Source organism: Pempheris klunzingeri, chromosome 13 (assembly GCF_042242105.1).
Source record: "Pempheris klunzingeri isolate RE-2024b chromosome 13, fPemKlu1.hap1, whole genome shotgun sequence".
Lineage (NCBI taxonomy): Eukaryota > Metazoa > Chordata > Actinopteri > Acropomatiformes > Pempheridae > Pempheris > Pempheris klunzingeri.
Window position 1 is genome coordinate 11536199 of NC_092024.1, and position 22138 is coordinate 11558336.

The 22138-nt window shown below is 43.9% G+C and overlaps 1 protein-coding gene across 2 annotated transcripts in view; it reads left to right on the forward strand.

Annotated features, from left to right (window-relative positions):
• The window catches only part of aspg (asparaginase homolog (S. cerevisiae)), a 41376-nt gene that overhangs the window by 13564 nt on the left and 5674 nt on the right, over positions 1-22138 (forward strand). The window contains exons 1-11 of one of the 2 annotated variants that reach the window (XM_070841748.1): positions 14292-14536; positions 15421-15544; positions 18073-18184; positions 18396-18521; positions 18612-18695; positions 19157-19283; positions 19368-19477; positions 20333-20521; positions 20667-20780; positions 20906-21025; positions 21148-21243. In XM_070841748.1, coding sequence (XP_070697849.1) covers positions 14356-14536; positions 15421-15544; positions 18073-18184; positions 18396-18521; positions 18612-18695; positions 19157-19283; positions 19368-19477; positions 20333-20521; positions 20667-20780; positions 20906-21025; positions 21148-21243 — 1383 coding nt within the window. In that variant the 5' untranslated portion in view covers positions 14292-14355. Of the gene's footprint in view, positions 1-14291; positions 14537-15420; positions 15545-18072; positions 18185-18395; positions 18522-18611; positions 18696-19156; positions 19284-19367; positions 19478-20332; positions 20522-20666; positions 20781-20905; positions 21026-21147; positions 21244-22138 lie in introns of those variants that run through there. The other variant, XM_070841747.1, reaches the window with a different exon arrangement.

Here is a 22138-nt window from a genome sequence, read left to right on the forward strand (position 1 = left end):
TCTATTTTTTGACGTACATGAGAATGAGAAAGCACATATGAACCTCAGTCCATTTGAGATCCTTTTTGGGAGTCCCCCTAATGTGGGAGTTGGCCCAGTAAACAGACAGACTTTGTTTTCTCTCAGATCCACAGACAGACGAAAGACGCACTTCCTGTTCCTGCTGCAGGTCCTCTTCACCCCAACAAACCAGGGGACTGGGTGGTGATCAAAGAGCTGAGGAGAAAGCACTGGAGGTCAAAGAAGTGAAATGTCCTGTTTCAGGTGCTCCTCACAATACACACAGCAGTAAAGGTTGCTGAGAGAGCCACTTGGACCCACGCCAGCCACTGTAGGAAGGTGCCAGCTAAGTAAAGCGCTCTGCTCCGCCTATCACCAGGTAGACAAAGTAACTCAACCCTGTTCTGGCACTCAAACTGTGTGAGAGGAATGCTGATTGAGCTCTGCTCGCACTCTAAGCTCCAGCAGTTGACTAACTTTGGTGCCACAGGCAGTATGGTATGATGCACTAATTTACCTGTTCGCAACCAGTGGACGCACCAGGAATGACACTGTGACTCCAACCATTGTGCCTGTGATGTGAAGGGAGAGACAGACAGACCACTGAGGCTTCTGGGAAACACCTGGCACCAACATGCTAAATTCACAGAGCAGCAGTCTTTAGGTTCTGGTCATCACTCTTGTATACTGCAACTAATGAGGCCTGTGATTTGTTGCATCATGTGTGCTTGACACAACACCAGATTTGCAAATGATGTATTCTATTTAGGAGGTCATTAAAGCAGTCATTAAAAGTGGCAATTTGTGTTGAATTTGGAGAAACCACTTGTAATATTAATTGTGTTGAGCTATTCCAGTAGTTATTTTTTGAGTTGTTCATGCATATTCCCTAACTGCAAGGTAACAGGTGCTGGCTGTACCCTGTTGTCACGTGGGAACAGATGTCTCTGCTCCCTTAGTTCCTCCTCTCTGTATCACATACATATCACTGTGTTACAGTAAATTTTGTCTTGCTCTCCACAGACTGCCATGCACTTGTTTGATCTTCTTTGCAAAGAATAAAACTCAGAAAGGCGTTCTGTTTCAAGGTCTTTGTTTCAGTTCTCACCAATAGAAGAATTTCCACAACACTGCGCCAATTTCAACAGTTTTGTCCCAAATCAGACAAAATGATCTACCTACATTAAAAATGCTAAACATACACTATTGCCCATAAAGTTGGAATAATAAATAAAGAGATTCCTGAGAAACTGGAGCCATGCAATGTCAGTTATGATATGAGGTGACCCTCTTCCACCCTCATCCCCTTTTCTTTTTTCTTCTTTTTCTTTTGTCAAAACCACTAAGAGAGCTCAGGAGGTCCCTCGAGGTTTTAAGCATGTTCAAGCAGGACTTCACACAACAGGTTGGAACACATGCACTCGAAGGGAACAGGCGTAGGTGTGAATGCGTTGGAATGATTAATGGTATTTCCTCTAAGTCATGCCCACACCTGTTGTTTGATATTCATTCCACAGAACTGTGGAAAATGCTGGCTCCACTGGAACATGTTTTTTACACACAGAAAATTGACCAATAAGGGAACTGATGAAGAATTGGACCTATAATGGCATTGATATCAATAAAATCTTATCAGTTCCCATTCCTATTGGGCTCACTGTGCCTCCCCACTTGTGAAAACAAAGCCATAGAGTGCACTACATGCGCATGGCATCCCAGTTTTGAGCCATGTCCTGGTTTTGATCTTATTCAGGATGTTTACATGGAGCATTAGAAACTAGGTTATTCAGACCTCTGTTTACATGATTCAACAGGACCCAGGTTTCTGACTGTTCAGAAGCCTTTATCAGATATTTGCATCCCACAGTATCCTGGTTTCTACTGGAGTACTCAAGATAAGGTCTTATCCAGGTTTCTATAACGGGATATGACATTTATATATGCAAAGCATCACTGGGATAATCCAAAAACCTGATCATAACCAGGATACTTGTGCACATAGAGCACAGAAATGTAGCAAGAACTTTCCAGGTTCTGTTCCACAAATAAGAAAAGAGAGTGCAGTCTTGAGTGTGAGCTCTTGAGGTCTATGGGACATGTTTACAAGTACTGCATTACTACCCGCAGAAGTAACCACTGTGTAATGTATTGTGAGGGGACCCCTATTAACTGTGCAGAGGATGCAGGGTACAGTTCGCTCACTGTTGCTCCCCACAGTACATTCAAGAATATTTGAAGAAGGAGAGACAGCAGATGTTATGTTGTAGCAAATCGAATCTCTTCAGGAATCAGTGACATAACGTTAGAAGCGAACGCTCCTGTTCAAAGCATAAACAAAGTCAAGATGAAAAGATGAGATTACAATGAAAATCTACAGTGGTGTGAAAAAGTATTTGCCCCCTCACAGATTTCTTCTGTTTTTGCTTTTTTGTCGCACTTACATGTTTCAGATCATCAAACCAATTTTAATATCAGACATAGATGACCTGAGTAAACACAAAAAGCAGTTTTTAAATGATGATTTCATTTATTAAGGGACAAAAGCTATCCAAACCAACCTGGCCATATGTGAAAAAGTAATTGCCCCCTAAACCTAATAACTGGTTGTGCCACCCTTGGAGGCAACAACTGCAACCAAGTGTTTGCAATAACTGGCGATGAGTCTTTCACATCGCTGTGGGGGAATTTTGGCCCACTCTTCTTTGCAGAATTGTCTTAATTCAGCCACATTGGAGGGTTTTCGAGCATGAAAAGCCTGTTTAAGGTCATGCCACAGCATCTCAAAAAAGTCCGGACTTGGACCAGGTCACTCCAAAACCTTCACTTTGTTTTTTTTTGAGCTATTCAGAGGTGGACTTGCTGTTGTGCTTCGGATCATTGTCCTGCTGCATAACACAAGTGTGCTTGTGCTTAAGGTCACGAACTGATGGCCGGACATTCTCCTTCAGGATCTTCTGGTAGAGACCATCACACTACCACCACCATGTTTGACTGTCGGTATGATGTTCTTTCTCCGAAATGCTGTTTTAGTTTTACGCCAGATATAGCGGGACGCACACCTTCCAAAAAGTTCCACTTTTGTCTCGTCAGTCCACAGAATATTTTCCCAAAAGTGTGGGGGATCATCAAGATGTTTTTTAGCAAGTGTGAGATGTGCCTTTGTGTTTGTAGTGTTCTCGTGCAGTGTGTTGAAAAGGTTGACCATTTACTGTCACACTTCCTCATTAACATGTTGGTGAAAACTGTGAAAACAACAATACAAAATATTCAGAATCTGTGTTTTTACCTTAATATCACATTGAAAGTGACTTCAAACATGAAATTGTATCACTGTTTGCACTTTGGGTAACAGTCACGCTGACTACTAGCATGTTTTTTAGCTTGTAATCTTATCTAATATCATTTTTAACAAAGTGTCATTATTTATATTCTTAACATCCTTAACATTAAATGTATGAACTTACGACATTGCCACTATGATGAATTTTAGCAGATGGCAGTGGATTACATTCAGAGCATGTTCAACATGTCTGCCTTGCTTACTGAAGAACCAGGAAGGTAAACAGGAAGTTACCTGACAGGAAGGGACCTGACAGAACGACCGACTATCAAAATAAATGTCTTTTACAAACAATTTTAACTTTTAGCATTTAAAAAACTATTTTACTGAGATTAGCAAATGAACCGTTCAAAAGACACACTCCATGAAAAATGAAACAAATGCCTTAGTGGCAGCACACTCCCCGCCTGGCCTCCATGAGGCCACTGTGAACTTGAGGGTGTTCAGAACATCAGTCTTTAGATAAGTCCTTGGGCAGAAGAAGGACGAGTTCTGCAACCGGTCTCAGGAATGTCTTTGCGTTGCCCTGGTCAGTTGTTTTCACCTCGACCTTCCTTACATGTCCATCCTTCCCTGGGAAGGTGGCAGTGATGATAGCCATGGGCCAACAGTTACGTATTGTCTGCTTGTCCCTGATGAGAACCAGATCTCCGACCTTAAGGTTCCTGCGTGGAACTGTCCACTTTTGTCTTTGCTGCAAGGAAGGTAAATATTCCCGGCTCCAACGAGTCCAGAACTGATTTGCAAGAGCCTACACCTGTCTCCATTGTTTTGTGTACAGGTCTTTGTCTGAGAAGTCTCCAGGAGGAGGTGGAACTCCTGATTTCTGCGTGAGGAGCAATGCTGGCGAAAGAATGAAAGGTTGTTGTGGGTCTGTAGACACGGGCAGGAGCGGTCGTGCATTTATGACAGCTGTGACTTCCGCCATGAGTGTGCAAAGCACCTCATGGGTTAGGCGAGTCTTTTGCCGCAGCAGCATTGAATCGAGGATTCTTCTGGCGACACCAATCATGCGCTCCCATGAGCCTCCCATGTGGGAGGCATGCGGCGGGTTGAAATTCCAGTTGCATCCCTGCTCACTGAGGTAACTCAGTACAGTTTTATCCATTCCCAGCTCTTTGCACGCTCCTATAAAGTTGGTGCCGCAGTCGGATTGGAGCTGCTTTGCAGGGCCTCTGAGTGCAAAGAACCGTCTGAGGGCGTTTATGCAGCTAGATGAATCCATTGACTCAATCACTTCAATGTGGACAGCTCTCGAACTGAGACAACTGAATATGATGGCCCACCGCTTGCTCTCTGCCTGTCCCCCTCTGGTACGTCTAGTTGTAATGGACCAAGGCCCAAAAACATCGAGCCCCACGTATGTGAAAGGAGGGCAGGTTTTAAGACGTTCAGGTGGTAGGTTCGCCATATGTTGCTCTTCGAGCTTCCCGCGCAGCTTCCTGCAGGTTATACATTTGTGGAGGACTGAATTAATTAGCCTCTTGCCACCCAAGATCCACAGTCCTGCTGCCCTTACTGCTCCTTCCGTCAGGTGGCGACCCTGGTGTTTCACCTGCTCATGATAATGTCGTACAAGCAGTAGTGAGATGTGGCTGTCTTTGGGCAGGATTATTGGGTTCTTTTCTGCAGATGTAAGGTGGGACTGTTTCAGCCGGCCTCCAACACAGATGAGATTGTCTTCCAAGATTGGGCTAAACTTCTGCAAGGGGCTCTGTTTGGGCACCACCTTGTTTGCTTGAAGAGCCGACAGTTCTTTTGCAAAGACTGACTTCTGTGCTACTTTTAGGATCATGTCCTTTGCTTGAGCCATTTCATCTGCACTGCGAGGTAAGTTACATCTGTGCCATCCTTCGCATTTGCTATTTTGACTTGAATGTTTGTGGGATCTTGCCATGTGGATGAGGAATGCCATTCCTCTTACTAGGGAGGTAAAGGTGGAAAAGCGCTGAAAGCGGTCAGAAGTGAATACATGTTGCTCTAGGCGAGTAGTACAGGTTTGTACCTGTGGTCGAACTTCTGAGTCTTTTTCAGGTTCAATAAGCTCAAACTTCTCACTGGTTTGATTCGTCTCTGCAGATGGTTGACGCAGGAATGAGGGACCAGTGAACCATGAACTCTGTGCAAGGTGGGATGCAGATAAGGATCTTGACGCATGGTCTGCTGAGTTTTCCTCTGTTCGTACGTAGTGCCATTGTTCTGGTTTGGTGGTTTGACGGATGCGTTGGACTCTGTTGTGTACGTATGTGTAGAAACGTTTTGTCTCATTGCAAATGTACCCGAGCACCACTTTACTATCAGTAAAGAAGTTGGTAGCGTCCAATTTCAGGTCTAGCTCTTCTCGAATAAGATCCGCCATCTCTACTGCAAGAACAGCAGCACAGAGCTCAAGCCTTGGGATTGTAGGCTCAGACTGGGGCGCTAGTTTGGCCTTGCCCATAATGAGTCCTACTTCAGCCTTTCCATCCTTCTGAACTGCTGTCAGGTAGGCCACAGCACCAATAGCTTTGGTGGAGGCATCTGAGAATACACACAATTCTGTATGCACAGCTTCAGTGAGCGAGGTTGGTGTGTATGTGCGTGGCACATGAAGTTGTTTGAGGTCTTGGAGGGAATTTCTCCAGGCATCCCATTTCTTCTGCTTGTCTTCCGGGAGGGGGGCATCCCAGTCAGAAGGTTCGAAGTTCCCTGAGAAGGGCTCTTCCCTGGATCGTGACAGGTGCCAGCAGACCAAGGGGATCAAAAATGCTGTTGACTATAGAGAGAACTCCACGTCGAGTAAATGGTTTGATAGAGGTTGATGCAGAGTAGGTGAACGTGTCTGACGTGATTTCCCACAGTAGACCTAGGCTCCGCTGAATGGGTGCTGTTTCTCCACCTAAATCCAGGTCCTTGAAGGCTGGGACACAATCTTCCAGTGGGAAGGCTTTGATGACTGCTGGACAGTTTGATACAAATTTGTGTAAGCGGAGGTTTGACTCGGCGAGTGAGGCCTGTGTTCGTCAAAGAAGGTCGATCGCCTCTGCTTCAGATGGTAATGACACCAAGCCATCATCCACGTAAAAGTGCTTCTCAACGAACTTCACTGTGTCAACACCGTGCTTCTGAGCACCCTCCGCAATCGCTCTTCGCAGCCCATAGACGGCTACAGCAGGAGATAGCTAATTGCCAAAAACATGAACCCTCATGCGATACTCAATGACTGGCTTGCTGAGGTCATTGTCCTGGTGCCATAGAAAACGGAGGAAGTTGCGTTGGTCCTTCTGCACCAAAAAACAGTGAAACATCTGTTGGATGTCTGCCAGGATAGCAACTCTCTCCTTGCGGAAACGAAGAAGGACACCTAGCAAGGAGTTGTTAAGGTCGGGACCTGTTAGGAGCACGTCATTGAGGGAGACACCGGTGTACTGGGCACTAGAGTCGAAAACTACCCTGATCTGATTGGGTTTTTGTGGGTGGTATACTCCAAATGACGGTAGATACCAGCACTCCTCACCTTCTTTCAATGTCGGCGCTACCTCAGCATGTCCATTAGCAAGGATTTTCTCCATGAATGCCACATACTGTTCCTGCATCTCAGGTTTCCTCTTGAAATGTCTTTGCAGAGATGCAAACCGTTTGACTGCCTGCTCTCTGTTGTTTGGCAAACACTGGCGTGGTTCTTTGAACGGCAATGGAGCAACCCAGTTATTGGCGTCGTCTCTGTAGATATTTGTGTCCAAGATCTTCAGGAACTGGACGTCCTCTACTGATGGAGCAGGTTTGTTGTCATGTTCACTTCGGTTGAACACCGTCTGTCCTAGCATCCTTTCCGGTGATTTACCAGGCCTGTTAAAAGTTGGTTGTGTTTCCTTGACATACATGAAGCTTGCACAAGGTTGAAAGATGGAAGGGCGACCACTAGCCAGCACATGGGTCTTGAATGTGTTAACTGTAGGCTTATGCATGTTACCTATGCACACCTCTCCTATCACTACCCAGCCCAGATCCAGGCGTTGGGCGAAGGGGGCGTCATGTGGTCCATTTACCTGTTGCCTGACCTTGTGTGCTCTAAGCGCATCTCTTCCGAGTAGCAGGAGTATCTCCGCTTCTGGGTCCAGTTCTGGAATGTGTTTAGCGATGTGATGGAGATGAGGCTGGTGCAAAACTGCGCTGGGTGTAGGGATCTCAGCCCGATTGTTAGGAATCTCAGGACACTCGAGGAGTGGTGGAAGGGAGATGAGAACCTTGCCATCCAGTGACTCAATCTGGAATCCGTTTGCTTCCTTGCCATAAGTTTCTATGATGCCAGAGCTTTTGAGATGGTACAAGAATGGTTTGCTCTGCACACTAAACAGCTCGAAGAACTCTGGTCTGGCTAAAGAGCGATTGCTCTGGTCGTCGAGAATCACATAGGCTTTAATGGCTTTGTGCTTGGAACCCTTAGGGTAGATCTTTGCGAGGCAGATCTTTGACCATGAACGTCCCCACTGACCTCTACCGCAAACTTCTGTGCAGTTTGTTCTAACATCAACTAAATTAGAACAGTCTTCTTCCTCCCCGCCGTTCTCTTGTGGCGGCGGAGGAGCCTTGATATGTTGAGGTGATGGCCCAGGATGCATGGCTGTATCATGATTGGTGCTTTCACACTCGGAGCACTTCACAGCGAATTTGCAGTGTTTGGCGAGGTGAGAGGTTGATGAACAACACTTGAAACATATCCCCTTCTCCTTAAGGAAGGCCTTTCTTTCGTCGATGAATTTATTTCTGAATGTCCTGCATTTTTTAAGTGGATGTGGTTTGTTGTGTAGTGGGCAGTTCTTGTTAGGGTCGTAGAAATGTCTGTTTTATGCACTGTGATGTGCTTATTGGTGTTAAAATTCTTCACTGTGGATTTTTCTGGTTTTGTGGGGTTTGTGTTGCAGCTTTGACGAATGAAGCTAGGGTCGTTTCGCTTCTTTGCCTCATAGCATACAAAGTTACAAAAAAGGAGGGAAGCGACCATTGTTCCCTTCCTTGTACCTTGACCCAGATGACATCCACTTATCCTGAAGCCCATATGGAAGCTTGTCCACAATTGTTCCACGGGAAGTATCCAGATACGACCGGTGAGATATCCATCCTCTTTGGCACCCTGTATCTCCATTAGCAAGTCTCCAAGTTCACGTAATTTGATGTGGTCTTTGGCCAAAATCTTTGGAAAACTGTCCAACCTCTGAAACAGTGACTGTTCGATTATTTCAGGTGCAGCATAGCAGTCACATAGTCTCTCCCATGCCTTTTGTAGAGCCACGTTGGGGTTATTCACGTGCACTGAGCGTATGCGTCTCACTTGATCGCTGGACTCTTTTCCTAGCCATTTGGTCATGAGATCCAATTCTTGAGTTGCTGTGAGGTGAACTTCAGCCACTGCATTGGTGAATGGGAGTGGACTGTCACCTGGCTGCATGGACAACGGACTATCTCACCAACAGACCGCAGTACGTGAGGCTCCAGGACTGTGTGTCTGACATGGTGGTCTGCAGCACAGGGACCCCACAGGGGACAGTACTCTCCCCCTTCCTCTTCACCCTGTACACCTCGGACTTCAGTTACAACTCTGGGAGCTGTCACCTCCAGAAGTTCTCCGATGACACAGCCATCGTAGGGTGTGTGTCAGAGGGGGACGAACAGGAGTACCGGGAGGTCGTCTCCAACTTCGTTGACTGGTGTGAGCTAAACCATCTTCAGCTCAACACCAGCAAGACAAAGGAGATGGTGATTGACTTCCGCAGGAAGACATCCCAGACTGCACCGGTGAACATCCAGGGACTGGACATTGAGAGGGTGGAGACCCTCAAATACCTGGGTGTTCACCTCAACAACAAACTGGACTGGTCTCACAACACAGACGTTCTGTACAAGAAGGGCCAAAGTCGTCTCCACCTGCTGAGGAGACTGAGGTCCTTTGGAGTGTGCAGGACTCTGCTCAGGACTTTTTATGACTCTGTGGTGGCGTCTGCAGTCCTCTATGCAGTGGTCTGCTGGGGAGGAGGGAGCACGGAGAGGGACAGAAAGAGACTGAACAGGCTGGTCAGGAGGGCCGCTTCTGTCCTGGACTGCTCCCTGGACTCCATAGAGGAGGTGGGTGAGAGGAGGACACTAACAAAACTCAAGTCCATCATGGACAACCCCTCTCACCCCCTGCATGAGACTGTGGGGGCCCTCAGCAGCTCTTTCAGCAGCAGGCTGAGGCACCCACTCTGCAAGAAGGAACGCTACCGCAGGTCATTTCTCCCATCAGCCATCAGACTCTATAACACCAGCATCACTGGCTGATGTTAATATACTGCCTACCATCCATGTCATTCCATTCCTGTCTAAAGTGTAAATATCCTATGGTGTAAATATTTATTTCATTTCATCCAAATACCAAGTTAAACCGGAGCTAAGTCGTAGTAAGGTTGACCATTTACTGTCACACTTCCTCATTAACATTCACTGTGAAAACTGTGAAAACAACAATACAAAATATTCAGAATCTGTGTTTTTACCTTAATATCACATTGAAAGTGACTTCAAACATGAAATTGTATCACTGTATGCACTTTGGGTAACAGTCACGCTGACTACTAGCATGTTTTTTAGCTTGTAATCTTATCTAATATCATTTTTAACAAAGTGTCATTATTTATATTCTTAACATCCTTAACATTAAATGTATGAACTTACGACATTGCCGCTATGATGAATTTTAGCAGATGGCAGTGGATTACTTTCAGAGCATGTTCAACATGTCTGCCTTGCTTACTGAAAACAGGAAGGGACCTGACAGGAAGGGACCTGACAGAACGACCGACTATCAAAATAAATGTCTTTTACAAACAATTTTAACTTTTAGCATTTAAAAAACTATTTTACTGAGATTAGCAAATGAACCGTTCAAAAGACACACTCCATGAAAATGAAACAAATGCCTTAGTGGCAGCACAGTGTTCCTTTTGGTCAGCAGTGGTTTTCTCCTTGGAACTCTCCCATGGAGGCCATTTTTGCCCAGTGTCTTTCTTATTGTTGAATCATGGACACTGACCGTAACTGAGGCAAGTGAGGCCTGCAGTGCTTTAGATGTTGTTTGGGGTTCTTTTGTGACCTCCTGCATGTGACGTTGATGCACTCTTGGAGTCATTTTGGTAGGCCGGTAGTCCTGGGAAGGTTCACCACTGCTCCATGTTTTCTCCATTCGGGGATAATGGCTCTCACTGTTGTTCGCTGGAGTCCCAAAGCCTTAGAAATGGCTTTGTAACCCTTTCCAGACTGATAGATGTCAATGACTTTGTTTCTTGTCTGTTCTTGAATTGCTTTAGATCGGGGCATGATGTGTTGCATTTTGAGATCTTTTAGCCTACTTCATGTTGTCTATTTAAGTGATTTCTTGACTCTACAGCTCTGGCAGTAATCAGGCCTGGGTGTGGCATGTGAAATTGAACTCAGCTTTCAAAAATGTGGTTAATCACAGTTAATTCATGATTTAACAAGGAGGGGGCAATTACTTTTTCACATAGGGCCAGGTTGGTTTGGATAGCTTTTTTCCCTTAATAAATGAAATCATCATTTAAAAACTGCTTTTTGTGTTTACTCAGGTCATTAAAATTGGTTTGATGATCTGAAACATGTAAGTGTGACAATAAAGCAAAAACAGAAGAAATCTGCAAGGGGGCAAATACTTTTTCACACCACTGTATAGGAGCACTGATGAGATAGCATTTTGACATTAAAACCTCTGCCTTGCCAAAGATTGTTGGTAAATATTTCCCTTAAACCTGGAATGGAAACTTCTGCCTATTCAGTGATTTATCTAAATTGCAAGGCATGACAAGAAGAGCTGTTGCACAAACATACATGCAGATTTCCTCTTCATGTATTTTATCCTGAATTCTGGGATGAGATTTAAAAGACTGGAAGGAGAGAGCCTGCAGCCTGCTGACTTCATTTTAACTCTGGGGACAGACAGGAGTCCTGTATTCTGAGAGAGAAGAGCACAGGAGGAAATATAAGGTTGAAAGGGATCAGACAGATATAAAGGGGCACTGTCCGACAATGTTTTTAAATCAGTTTGATAACAGCCTCTTTTTCTACTTAAAACACTGCAATACTACTAAGTATCAATATAGTTTCTACTGTCAAACTTGGTGTCAATTAAATCTATAAGACAAATGTCAAATGGCTTTAACAATGATGTCAGTGAATACATGAATTAAAGTTCTGTGTTAGATTATTCTAGACACTTCCTGCTTTTCATTGAAGACAAATTTGCATGTGAAGTTGCTTTGCTTCTGATTCGAAACAACTTCACTTTGAGTATCTTCATGTGTCAGTGTTATCGTGCTGACAAATCGGGCCCGTGATAATCTGACTGCTAAATGTGATATTTTTGTGTCATGTGAAAAATTAAAGAAAAAAGCCTTCACTTCTATTTCTTGCAAAGTTAAGATTGACTTAAGAATTTCTTCTGATGAAAAAATGCTCTCAAAGAGAGCTCTGGGAGGTTTTTATGAACTTTAAGCATGACACAACCGGTCTAGCCACTATGTAACACTTGTGGTTGCACATACACGTTGTCAGTTTGCCCGAGCAGTGGAGGTGACCCAGGAAGAAAAATTCAGGACTCCGAGAAGATGCACCTTCATATTTGCTTTATTTTAAATGTGCAGCACCAGGCCCCTCTCCAGCATGTGCTCCAGCTCACTCAAACCCAACAACAACCTCCCGGCACATAAACCACCATCTTAAATACCTGTCCCCATGAGGCACCTACCCACTGACCGGGAACTTACAAACCACAATAAATAAATACCACACATTTATACAACCTACATCTAACTGAATCTATATACTAAACAAATATTAATCAACTAAACCTACTCAATCTATTTAATAAATACCCCCCTAATTACCTTACACAATTATTTTACATTCATCTAAAATGAAACTCCCCTCAACCCACTTCCCACATGGCATCCTCCTTCCGGAACTTATAAGAGGTGTCCGAACCCCCGGGGAACTCTTTTGCCCGGACACCCTGGTAGGAAGAGGACAGGCAGAGGTAAGTTCCAACAACCAGCATGACGTACAAATCAACACAGTCTCTCCATAAACAAGGAGTACTTTCAACACGATCCTACCTCCACTGCTCAGGGTGAAGATGGAAAGAGCGGGGGTCAGTGACCAGCTGGCTGCATGGATCACTGACTACCTCACGGACAGACCCCAGTATGTGAGACTGCAGGACAGTGTGTCTGATGTGGTGGTCTGCAGCACAGGGGCCCCCCAGGGAACAGTACTTTCACCTTTCCTCTTCACCCTGTACACATCAGACTTCAGATATGCTACGGACAGTTGTCACCTCCAGAAGTTCTCCGATGACACTGCCATCATGGGATGTGTGTCAGAGGGGAAAGACTGTGAATACAGGAAGGTCATCACGGACTTTGCCGACTGGTGTGGACAGAACAACCTCCTAGTCAACGCCAGCAAGACGAAAGAGATGGTGGTTGACTTCCACAGGAAACCCTCCATCACTGCACCAGTGAACATCCAGGGACTTGATATCAAGAGAGTGAGGACATACAAGTACCTGGGAGTTCACCTTAATAACAAACTGGACTGACCAGACAACACTGACTCTCTCTATAAGAGGGGTCAGAGTCGACTATACCTGCTGAGGAGGCTAGGATCCTTTGGAGTGAGCAGACCACTGCTGAGGACCTTCTTCGAGACTATGGTGGCATCTGTGGTTGCGTATGCAGTGGTGTGTTGGGGAGGGGGGTGTTCTGAGCGGGACAAGAACAGGCTCAACAGACTGATAAAGAGAGCCAGCTCAGTCTGTGGCCACCCCCTGGACTAGATAGAGGTGGTGGGACATAGGAGGACCTTGACCAAACTGTCCTCCATCATGGACAACACCTCCCACCCTCTGCATCAGACTGTAGGGGCCTTAAGCAGCTCCTTCAGTGACAGACTGATACACCCTAAATGCAAGAAGGAGCGCTTCCGCAGGTCCTTCATCCCGACTGCAGTCAGACTGTATAATGCTGCATTATAGTCTGCTGCACCAACCACAACCACAACCACCACCTATGCACTTTACTACTATTATTATTACATAAACTGTGCAATAATTTCACATCCCATTCCACCTCACCCTGTTGTTGTTGTTTTTTTGTAATTATTGTGTATATAATTGTTTCTTTGTGTATATAGGTTTTTCCTCTGTATATATTATATTATTGCTATTTAATTTTCTATTTCTTTAACTGTGTGCTTTTGTCTGTCCCCTTGAGCGGCTGTAACAGCAAACTTTCCCCACTGAGGGATCAATAAACGATATCTAATCTAATCTAATCTTATTATTAATGTAGTTGTAAATATTATTATTGTTGTTGTAATCTGTGATAAATGCCCAATTTTCCCTGTAAAACAACATTTACAATTACTGGCAAGGATGCATATACTTAAATGCCACACGTGCAACGATAAATACTTTACAATTTAATAATAATGATAATAATGTAATGTAAAGGAAGGCATGCTGGGTAACTTGCAATAAGATTGCACTGTATTACTGTTATCTATTTATCACCCGAAACTGTTGCATGCAAATCTATAGTATTTTTCATATCATACAAGTAATTCAAATGCAATATAAATCTAAACTAATTCTTAGACATGTGTCTTGCAGTTCTGTTTTAAGACTGAACCACATAGTGAGAATCAGAGGATCACGGTGGGCCACGCCCGCATTGGTGCCGTCAGATCGGGTACTGTCAATCAGCATGGCTACACAGAGTGGAGGTCCGAGATGAGTCCATTTCTGCAACTTCTATGGAAAACAGAGTTCCGCCCTCCGGTTTCTGCATCACATGATAACGGTGGAAGCAGCTTTCTCTGTATATAAGGCCGGAGTAACGGTGCCGTGTCTCAGGGCGCCTTCTGCACCTGAAGACCACCGCGTTTTCCACTGTTGCAACAAGCGCTTTTTAAAGTCGACTCAAGTTATCATGGCATACTCCAGCTCCAGAAAGCCTGCAAGCCTCGCCCAGGCTTTGACTCAGCCGAAACAGGATGTGGTGGAGCTGACCCTCCAAGGAAGGATCCCGAGGATACTTGGTTGCCTCCTCGAGGTCCGAGTCCTGGTCATCTACACCGGAGGGACCATTGGGATGAAACTTGGTCCCGGCGGTAGGTTACTCGTTGTGCTGCTATTTCTCTTCCCTGTATCAGACTGGTAGGTCTGCTGCGAAGTCATGTTGATCTCACACGTGACAAGAACACGCCAGTGCGCCCTAACGCAGCAAACAGCGCACATGTCCAAACTGACCTCACTGACGTGATGCAGCAGCAGAACAGATTCTCTCAATGGATAACTACATGTTGACATGATAGTATTGGGCAACATGTGGAGCCAGTAGTGAGGCAAAATAACATTCAAAGTTCCCAGGATCTTCCTGTATTAAATGGCATTTTCATATTTACTCTGTAGCCGTGAAGCAGCACTTTTCTGACAATGCTATATGATAAAATGTTATTGTTGTTGGAGGCTTGTCCCTAAATCTGATCTAAATAACACTTTCCACCGCTTAAATGTGGATAGGGATGTCCATTACACTATACACACACACATCATGTTGTCTCTTATATTTGTAGTATTCAAAGACACTAGGACACTCTTCACAAAGTCTTTCTGTCTTAATGTCTTATGTTATCTCTTGTTTAAATTGTCTTGAAGAGTTTCTGCAGGTCCCCCACAGCAGTACTAGTGATGTGCCCACTTTTTTTAGAAATTAAAGCTCTTGAAAATACACCAGGTTCAGTTGCCTAAAAACTCTAACCTCAGTATCTATAAGAATCACAACTTTGATTTGAAATTGATTTTTCAGTCCTGCCACAATGACATTTCTTAGATTCACCACTAGAGTTCAGTATGAGACTGTTGTGTGGTGTTGAGATGATAATAAAGTTCCTGAATTGCTGCTGATGAGCAGTGATCCCACACAGAGCAACCTAGGAAATATTACTAACTCTACATATCGATTGCTCCTCTTTTTCTCTCTCTGTAACCACAGGACTGGTCCCAATACCCAATTATCTTGAGAAGTACCTGCCCAAGTTGCCCATCTTCCATGATGAGGAGTACGCCGTGAAGCACCATGTGCGTGAGCGCTACGGTCCGAACACCTTGGTCCTGCCGTAAGTGTACCCACAATCCCTCTGTGCTCAGTCAGCACATAGTTATAACTTAAAAAATACAATAACCTGTGTTCTGCTCTTCACACTCATATGATCTTGTCTACAGGGGATTCATGTTCTGACTGTATGTGTAACATCTCGTACTTTAAGGCATTTTTTTAATTCAGTGTCCATCTTATAGATGCTATAAAAGTTATATTTGTTACTTATACATTTAAAAATGTATGTCAGACGGTTTTACAGACACTTGAACACATCGACCGTATTTACCAGTGCAAAACGTAATTATCTGGTACTTAAAGGTTGTTATGTGAGCATCATGTAAGGTCAGCAGTCATCACTGAGCTAAACCAGACATAAATCATATTGTTTGAATAAGATAATATGTTAGAATTGGTGAACATTGCACCTTTATACTAACAACCATTAGTCTACAGCCAAGAGTAAATAATAAGAGTAATGCGTCTTACACTGTATGAAAATGCATTTCATAGCAGAAAAAGTAGAGACTAAATGTAAACGACACACTCTCATAAGAATAGCAGTGGTCCTCATGACTGGAGTTTGCTTTTGTTGCTTTAACAGGAAGTCAAGGCTCCACCCTGAACCTCTATTTCACAGGTGCTGTAGTACTGGCAGCATTTTGTGAGCCTGAATTGTGCTTGAGAGTGGTCTGAAGTTTCTGTGGTCTGTAAGACTCAGAGTAACGGTGTGTTTGTCTGACAGGAGATGCAGACGTGTCCTCTGGATAAAATACCAGGAGGGATACAGGAGCATGGGGCTGTGTATTATTACCAATATTTTCATGGCTTTTACTTGTGACAGTTTTCTCAGCTGATCAGCAGTGTCTGTAGGGTCTTAATTGTTAGTGATGGAGTGGGCGCCCCGACCAGAAACATGCCCCTACCCACTAATTTACATACTCCCTTTCATGTAGACTGTGAGAGTCGGCTGGGCGGCGGGGGGGAATGGGGTGCATGATAAAGATAATATAGAGTGACTTTATCTGAGCAGTTTGTAATCTGTCCATTAGGCTAATAAAAACATTTTGGAGGACTCTTCAGTTTTACTTTGTGCTAGTAATCAGTTTATTTTGATTAATATTAAACCATTTCTAATATTACCATTTAGTTTCAATATGAATATGTGAGCATGTTTTTTTTTTAATTTCTCATTTTGCGGCGTTCAGCATGATTATCATTTTATATTTGTTCATTCTTCAGTGGGCATAATGTTAATATCAACTGAAGTAGGCTCACATGTGAGTCTAATGGCCATACTGTTGATAGTATGCAGCTGCACAGCCTATATTGAAAAAGGCAATTAGTTTATTGATTTATTGAAAAGCTTTATTCATGTGATGTTGAGAGCCACAAGGCCGATTTTTCCCCCCACCTCCAATCTTCTTCACTTCTTGAGTCCTCACATGCGCACGCGCACACACACACACACACACACACACAGGCACACGCACACACACATACATACACACACACACACACACACACACACACACACAGACATTCATTATTCTTAAACTATGAGGCATCTTAGCACGGGTATGCTAATGTGTGGCTTTGCTACACCTTAGGGCACACTGCCAGATAGATGAATAATTGGTGATTTGAATAGTGTTTTCTTGTGGCCCTTTGGCTTTAAGATTATCAACAACATATGTTTGAGGGTCATGTGTGGACTCAAGGCTAATTAAGGCTACTGTCTGTAGGACCCCTGGTTAGATGGAGTGGGGCTTTCTTGGGCGTGCTGGCTCTTCCCCCGCTGTTCAATTCACCTTCTATCTCCTGTCAGAAGGCTGCCCTATGGTAATGTGGGGGGTGTCCCGCTCTGTTTTCTTAAAAGGGAGATTAAAAAGAAAATCTTTCCACGGCTGTTTAGCCATGCCTTATGCAGAGTATCGCAGGTTGGGCTGTGGGACGCCCGAGTTAAACGCTACTGTGAGGCGACATAAATATGTATACAAGCAAGGCTCCCTCCCTTATAATTGAAACGAAAAAGAAACACAGGCTTTCGCCCTAACCTGAAGTGACTCACCAATTAACCCTAAGATATGTCCTTCAGTTGTGCTTGTATTTACAGCACAGAGAGGTAGAAAAAAAAAGAAAAATGGCAAATTTTGAAGTAATGCTCTCTCTAACAGTATGCCTACCGTGCCCCTCCTTTTACATTTCCGAAATTCTCTCTTGGTGTGTAAACCAGGTTGTGACTCCCTGATGCTGGGACAGTGGGCCAGGCTAAATAGAGCTTGTGTTGTTTCTTAAAGATTTTTTAGCATTCCCTTACCCTTCTTTCAACGCACTCAAATTTAACCAGAACTTAATCCAACTTTGTTGAATGAGCACAATGAAGACAAACAATAATTTCTCTATAGATAATAACCATTTGCTTATTCAGTTTATCTTTTTGTGTTTTGGAGTGAACGCCTGCATTTGCAAACACTGAAACTGATAAAATGATTAAATTTGTGTAAATAATGACCAAAAGTAATTAATAACTTGTCCACCTTCCAGGGAGAGTGACCAGAAAAAGATGATACTTTACACTATCATGGAGTACTCCCCGTTGCTGGACTCCTCCAATATGACCCCAGCTGACTGGATTAAAATTGCAACAGACATCGAGGTATTTGCTGATGGATCCATTTTGTTGCTAGGTTTTTGTCTGACTCCATTTCTAAATAAGCACTTCATAATTTACATTTTTAAAAGCTAGACATAGATCATTCTTATAATATTCACATTGCTCATGAAATGCAGCTGATACTATGGTAGGAAAAATGTATTTACATTGGCATCTAAAATGACCCACATATGTCTTTTTTGTCGGACTCCAGAAAAACTACCAAGACTATGATGGTTTTGTGGTCCTCCATGGCACAGACACCATGGCTTACACAGCCTCTGCTCTGTCCTTCATGTGTGAACATTTGGGCAAACCAGTCGTTCTCACTGGCTCACAGGTAAGACCTGCTGTCCTCACTAGTCATACAAACAAAAAGACAAAATGTCCCTGCAGCACGTGTCGTAACATGAAACATGCTCGTCTCCAGGTGCCTATCTATGACCTGAGGAACGATGGCAGAGACAACCTGCTGGGGGCGCTGCTGATTGCTGGCCAGTATATCATTCCTGAGGTGAGGAATTCAAGGTTGCCTGCATGATGTTAGATTATTATAGAAATTTCATTTGGAAGGAAAGTTAGGGATTGCTCTATTTGTGAATGTGACACTAAAACGGTGTAAAGATGAGACTAGATGATCATCAGCAGTGGCTTTCTTTTGTGAGCTTTCCTTACTGTCACAGTTTTATATGTTGGGTCGATGAATAATAATTGAATGAAGAACTTGTTCGATGAGACAGTGTTTCGCAATACTGAACAATTTCAAGAAGAGGAAGAACTTAGAGAAGTGTTATCTATGTCTACCTGTGCATGACCAAAGTGTGCAATTTATTGAATCTGCATTGAGGGAATTTGCTAAAACAGACTAATATATTTTCATTGATGGTCATTTTGTAATGAATTAATGCAATCTTTCAATCCATGTCTACAGAAGAGCAAATATTGTGCACTAAATGTGTCTTTGTCTCTTTTCAGGTGTGCCTTTATTTCTACAACAAACTCTACAGAGGGAATTGTACCACCAAAGTGGATGCTGGGAGTTTTGCTGCATTCACCTCTCCTAACCTGCGTCCACTGGCTGCTACTGAAATTGATATTACAGGTGAGCCCAGTCGGCCTGTCACTTTTCTTCCGATGTCCAGAAGAGCCTTTTTAAAAAAATCTTTTCCTCCATTTCTTCCTTTAGTTGACTGGGATATAGTGCTGAAGCCAAGCACAGAAAAGTTTCAAGTCAGCACTAAACTGGACCGCAACATAGGTCTGCTCAGGCTGTTCCCAGGAATCACTGCTGCTACTGTAAGCCACTCAGCTCCTGATGATGATATAAATCAAGATTTTCCTTCTGAGTGAAATAAAATGTAATTAAAGACATGTTCCTTAAAGGCAACTGGCTGCTCAAAACAGCTGTGTTGTCTAACAGCTATTAAATATAGTTAAATTTAATTCAGTCGTGCTGCTACTTATCTTCCGTCACCTTCCTGGTCATGTTAACTGCCATCAAAGCTCAAAGCCCAGAGAAAGATGAGAAGGAGTTATGGGCCATGACCAATCAACCTGTAAAGGAGGAGGATTGGCATAGATACTGTAACATTTAGCTGCACCTCCCCCTGCTGGGAGAGTGTGTTTACTGTCTCAGTCTGCTCCCATTGCCCAGCTCGGCTATCAAGACTTCCTTACAGACTTTAACTGCCTTACGCAGCCCAGTTTTGATTAGGCACCAGGCTCTCGTGTGGCCACTGTCTCTGCAGTATGTCTCATCAAAAAATGGTGACTGAACCTGGCGTTCTTAACGTCACCTTCTTTTCAGATTTTATGGTAACTGCTCTTGTCTTGCCAAGTGACTTTATGCTTGCTAACACCTTCAGATTAATTGCTCTCCTTCCTGCCATTGGAGTCATCTGCCATTCTAGTCATATGTCATGGCTAATGATGTGGTACAGGGCCTCCTGGTGCCAGCCGAGCCAACCAGTGACTGAGATACTGGTTGCATAGACAGCACCAGATGGGCTTTAAGGAGAGTGGATGGTCTCATGCATTGGAGAGAAATAACATGGAATACTAATTCCTCAATTTCATTCTGCATAGCTGAGCAGCCAGTTTATTTGGTCATAAATTTCGGGAGTTGTGAATCCTTGGTATATCTCTGTCCAGGTGAGGGCTTTCCTGCAGCCGCCCATGCAGGGTGTGGTCCTGGAGACATACGGCAGTGGAAATGCCCCTGATAACCAGAGAGAACTCTTGGATGCACTGGAGGAAGCTATCAAGATTCGACGTGTCATCATAATCAACTGCACCCAGTGTCTGAGGGGGACTGTGTCTGCATCTTACGCCACTGGCGAGGTACATCATGTCACCCACTAGTTAATCCTGACCCACTTTACATTTTGTGAATGATTTATTTCCTGAGTAAAAAAACAGAAGGATTATCTAGTTGAGAGGAGACTTGAGAACCAATCACAAATATCCTACTTCTGTGTCTTCTCAGGCGTTGAAGAAGATAGGGGTGTTAGCTGGTGGTGACATGACCCCAGAGGCTGGCCTGACGAAGCTGTGCTACGTACTGGCCAAGAATGAGCTTGATCTAGATGCCAAGAAAAAGGTTGGTGTCTACACTCAAAAGTGATATCACATTTAATGCTTTATTCTCTTAAAGTACCTCCACAAAAATAATAGTTATCACCAGCAGCAGAAAAATGACCTGTGTGTATATTTATCACTGTCCAGATGATGGGTGAGAGCCTGCGAGGTGAGATGACTACTCAGTTAGCGGACGCTAAGCTGTGTCTGAGCGACAGCCGTTTCATCCAGGTCATCGCCAAGTCTCTGAGCATCACCTGCAAGGAGGTGAGGGCACCACCAATGTGCATGAGTTAAACAGTGTGACTAACTCACACTTCACCAAACAAACTATCTCTTTTCATTGGGCAAGTTCGTAGTTTTCTGATTAAAGTCTGTGGTGTCTACAGGAGCTGGAAGCCATCCGTGATGCCCTGACTCCCCCACTGGCATGTGCTGCTGCTAAGCTTGGAGACATAGACGCCTTAGAAGCTCTAAGGGAAATGGTAAACAACCCTACAATCTCTACCTCTCGTTTGCACAGCTGATAATCATTACCTGGCTTTCATTGTTTGCCGATAACGTAATAACCCTTTCATACACACACCCTGGGATTTGTTTCAGAGAAATGTCCTATGCACTCTCAGCCTTCCTGTATTGTCATCATCAGACCTTCTGTGGTTGTGACAGAGCTTAGCGCTAAATTTGTATCCCAGCAGAGCAACATCCAATGCAGGTTATCTCAATCTCAATCAGTTTGCTATGCAGAGTCAGTGCACCCAGCTGAACCGTTCACACTGATGGTTCACCAGCAAAATACTCAGGGTCACTCTTTGTGCAATAGAGGGGTAAGAGAGAGACACAGGCACAATGGCGTGCTAGAGTGGTCAGGTGTACATGTTTGTATGTGGCTTGGATGGTGAGTACTTGTTATACTTTCATTGGACATGTTTAAAGTACCGTCTTTATGTCCTTAAGCTTAGATAAACGCTTGAAAGTTAAATGAAGCTCAATTGTTGTTTGATACATTTTCCCTGCTTGTGACGATCTTCTTTGTCTTTTACTTGGTTGGTGCCTCTTTTCTACAAGTGCTGCTGAACAGCTGTGTGGAAGGTTACAAAAATTGCACCGTTTATTAAACGAAGGCTGGCGATATTCTATATTCTCGTTATTGTCAACACAGCCGATAAAAAATCGAAAATCAACAATGTGTCTCTCAATGACTCCATACTACAGCACACATATAGATTCATGTTAAACAGCTTGGTACTGTAGCCTCTCAAACATGGACAAAATAATGTTGTATTTACAGCAGCAGGATGGAGTATGTAGGATGGACTTATTGCAAACTATATTGCCCAGACTCATTGTAATGAACACACATGTCACCAAGTGCAGGGT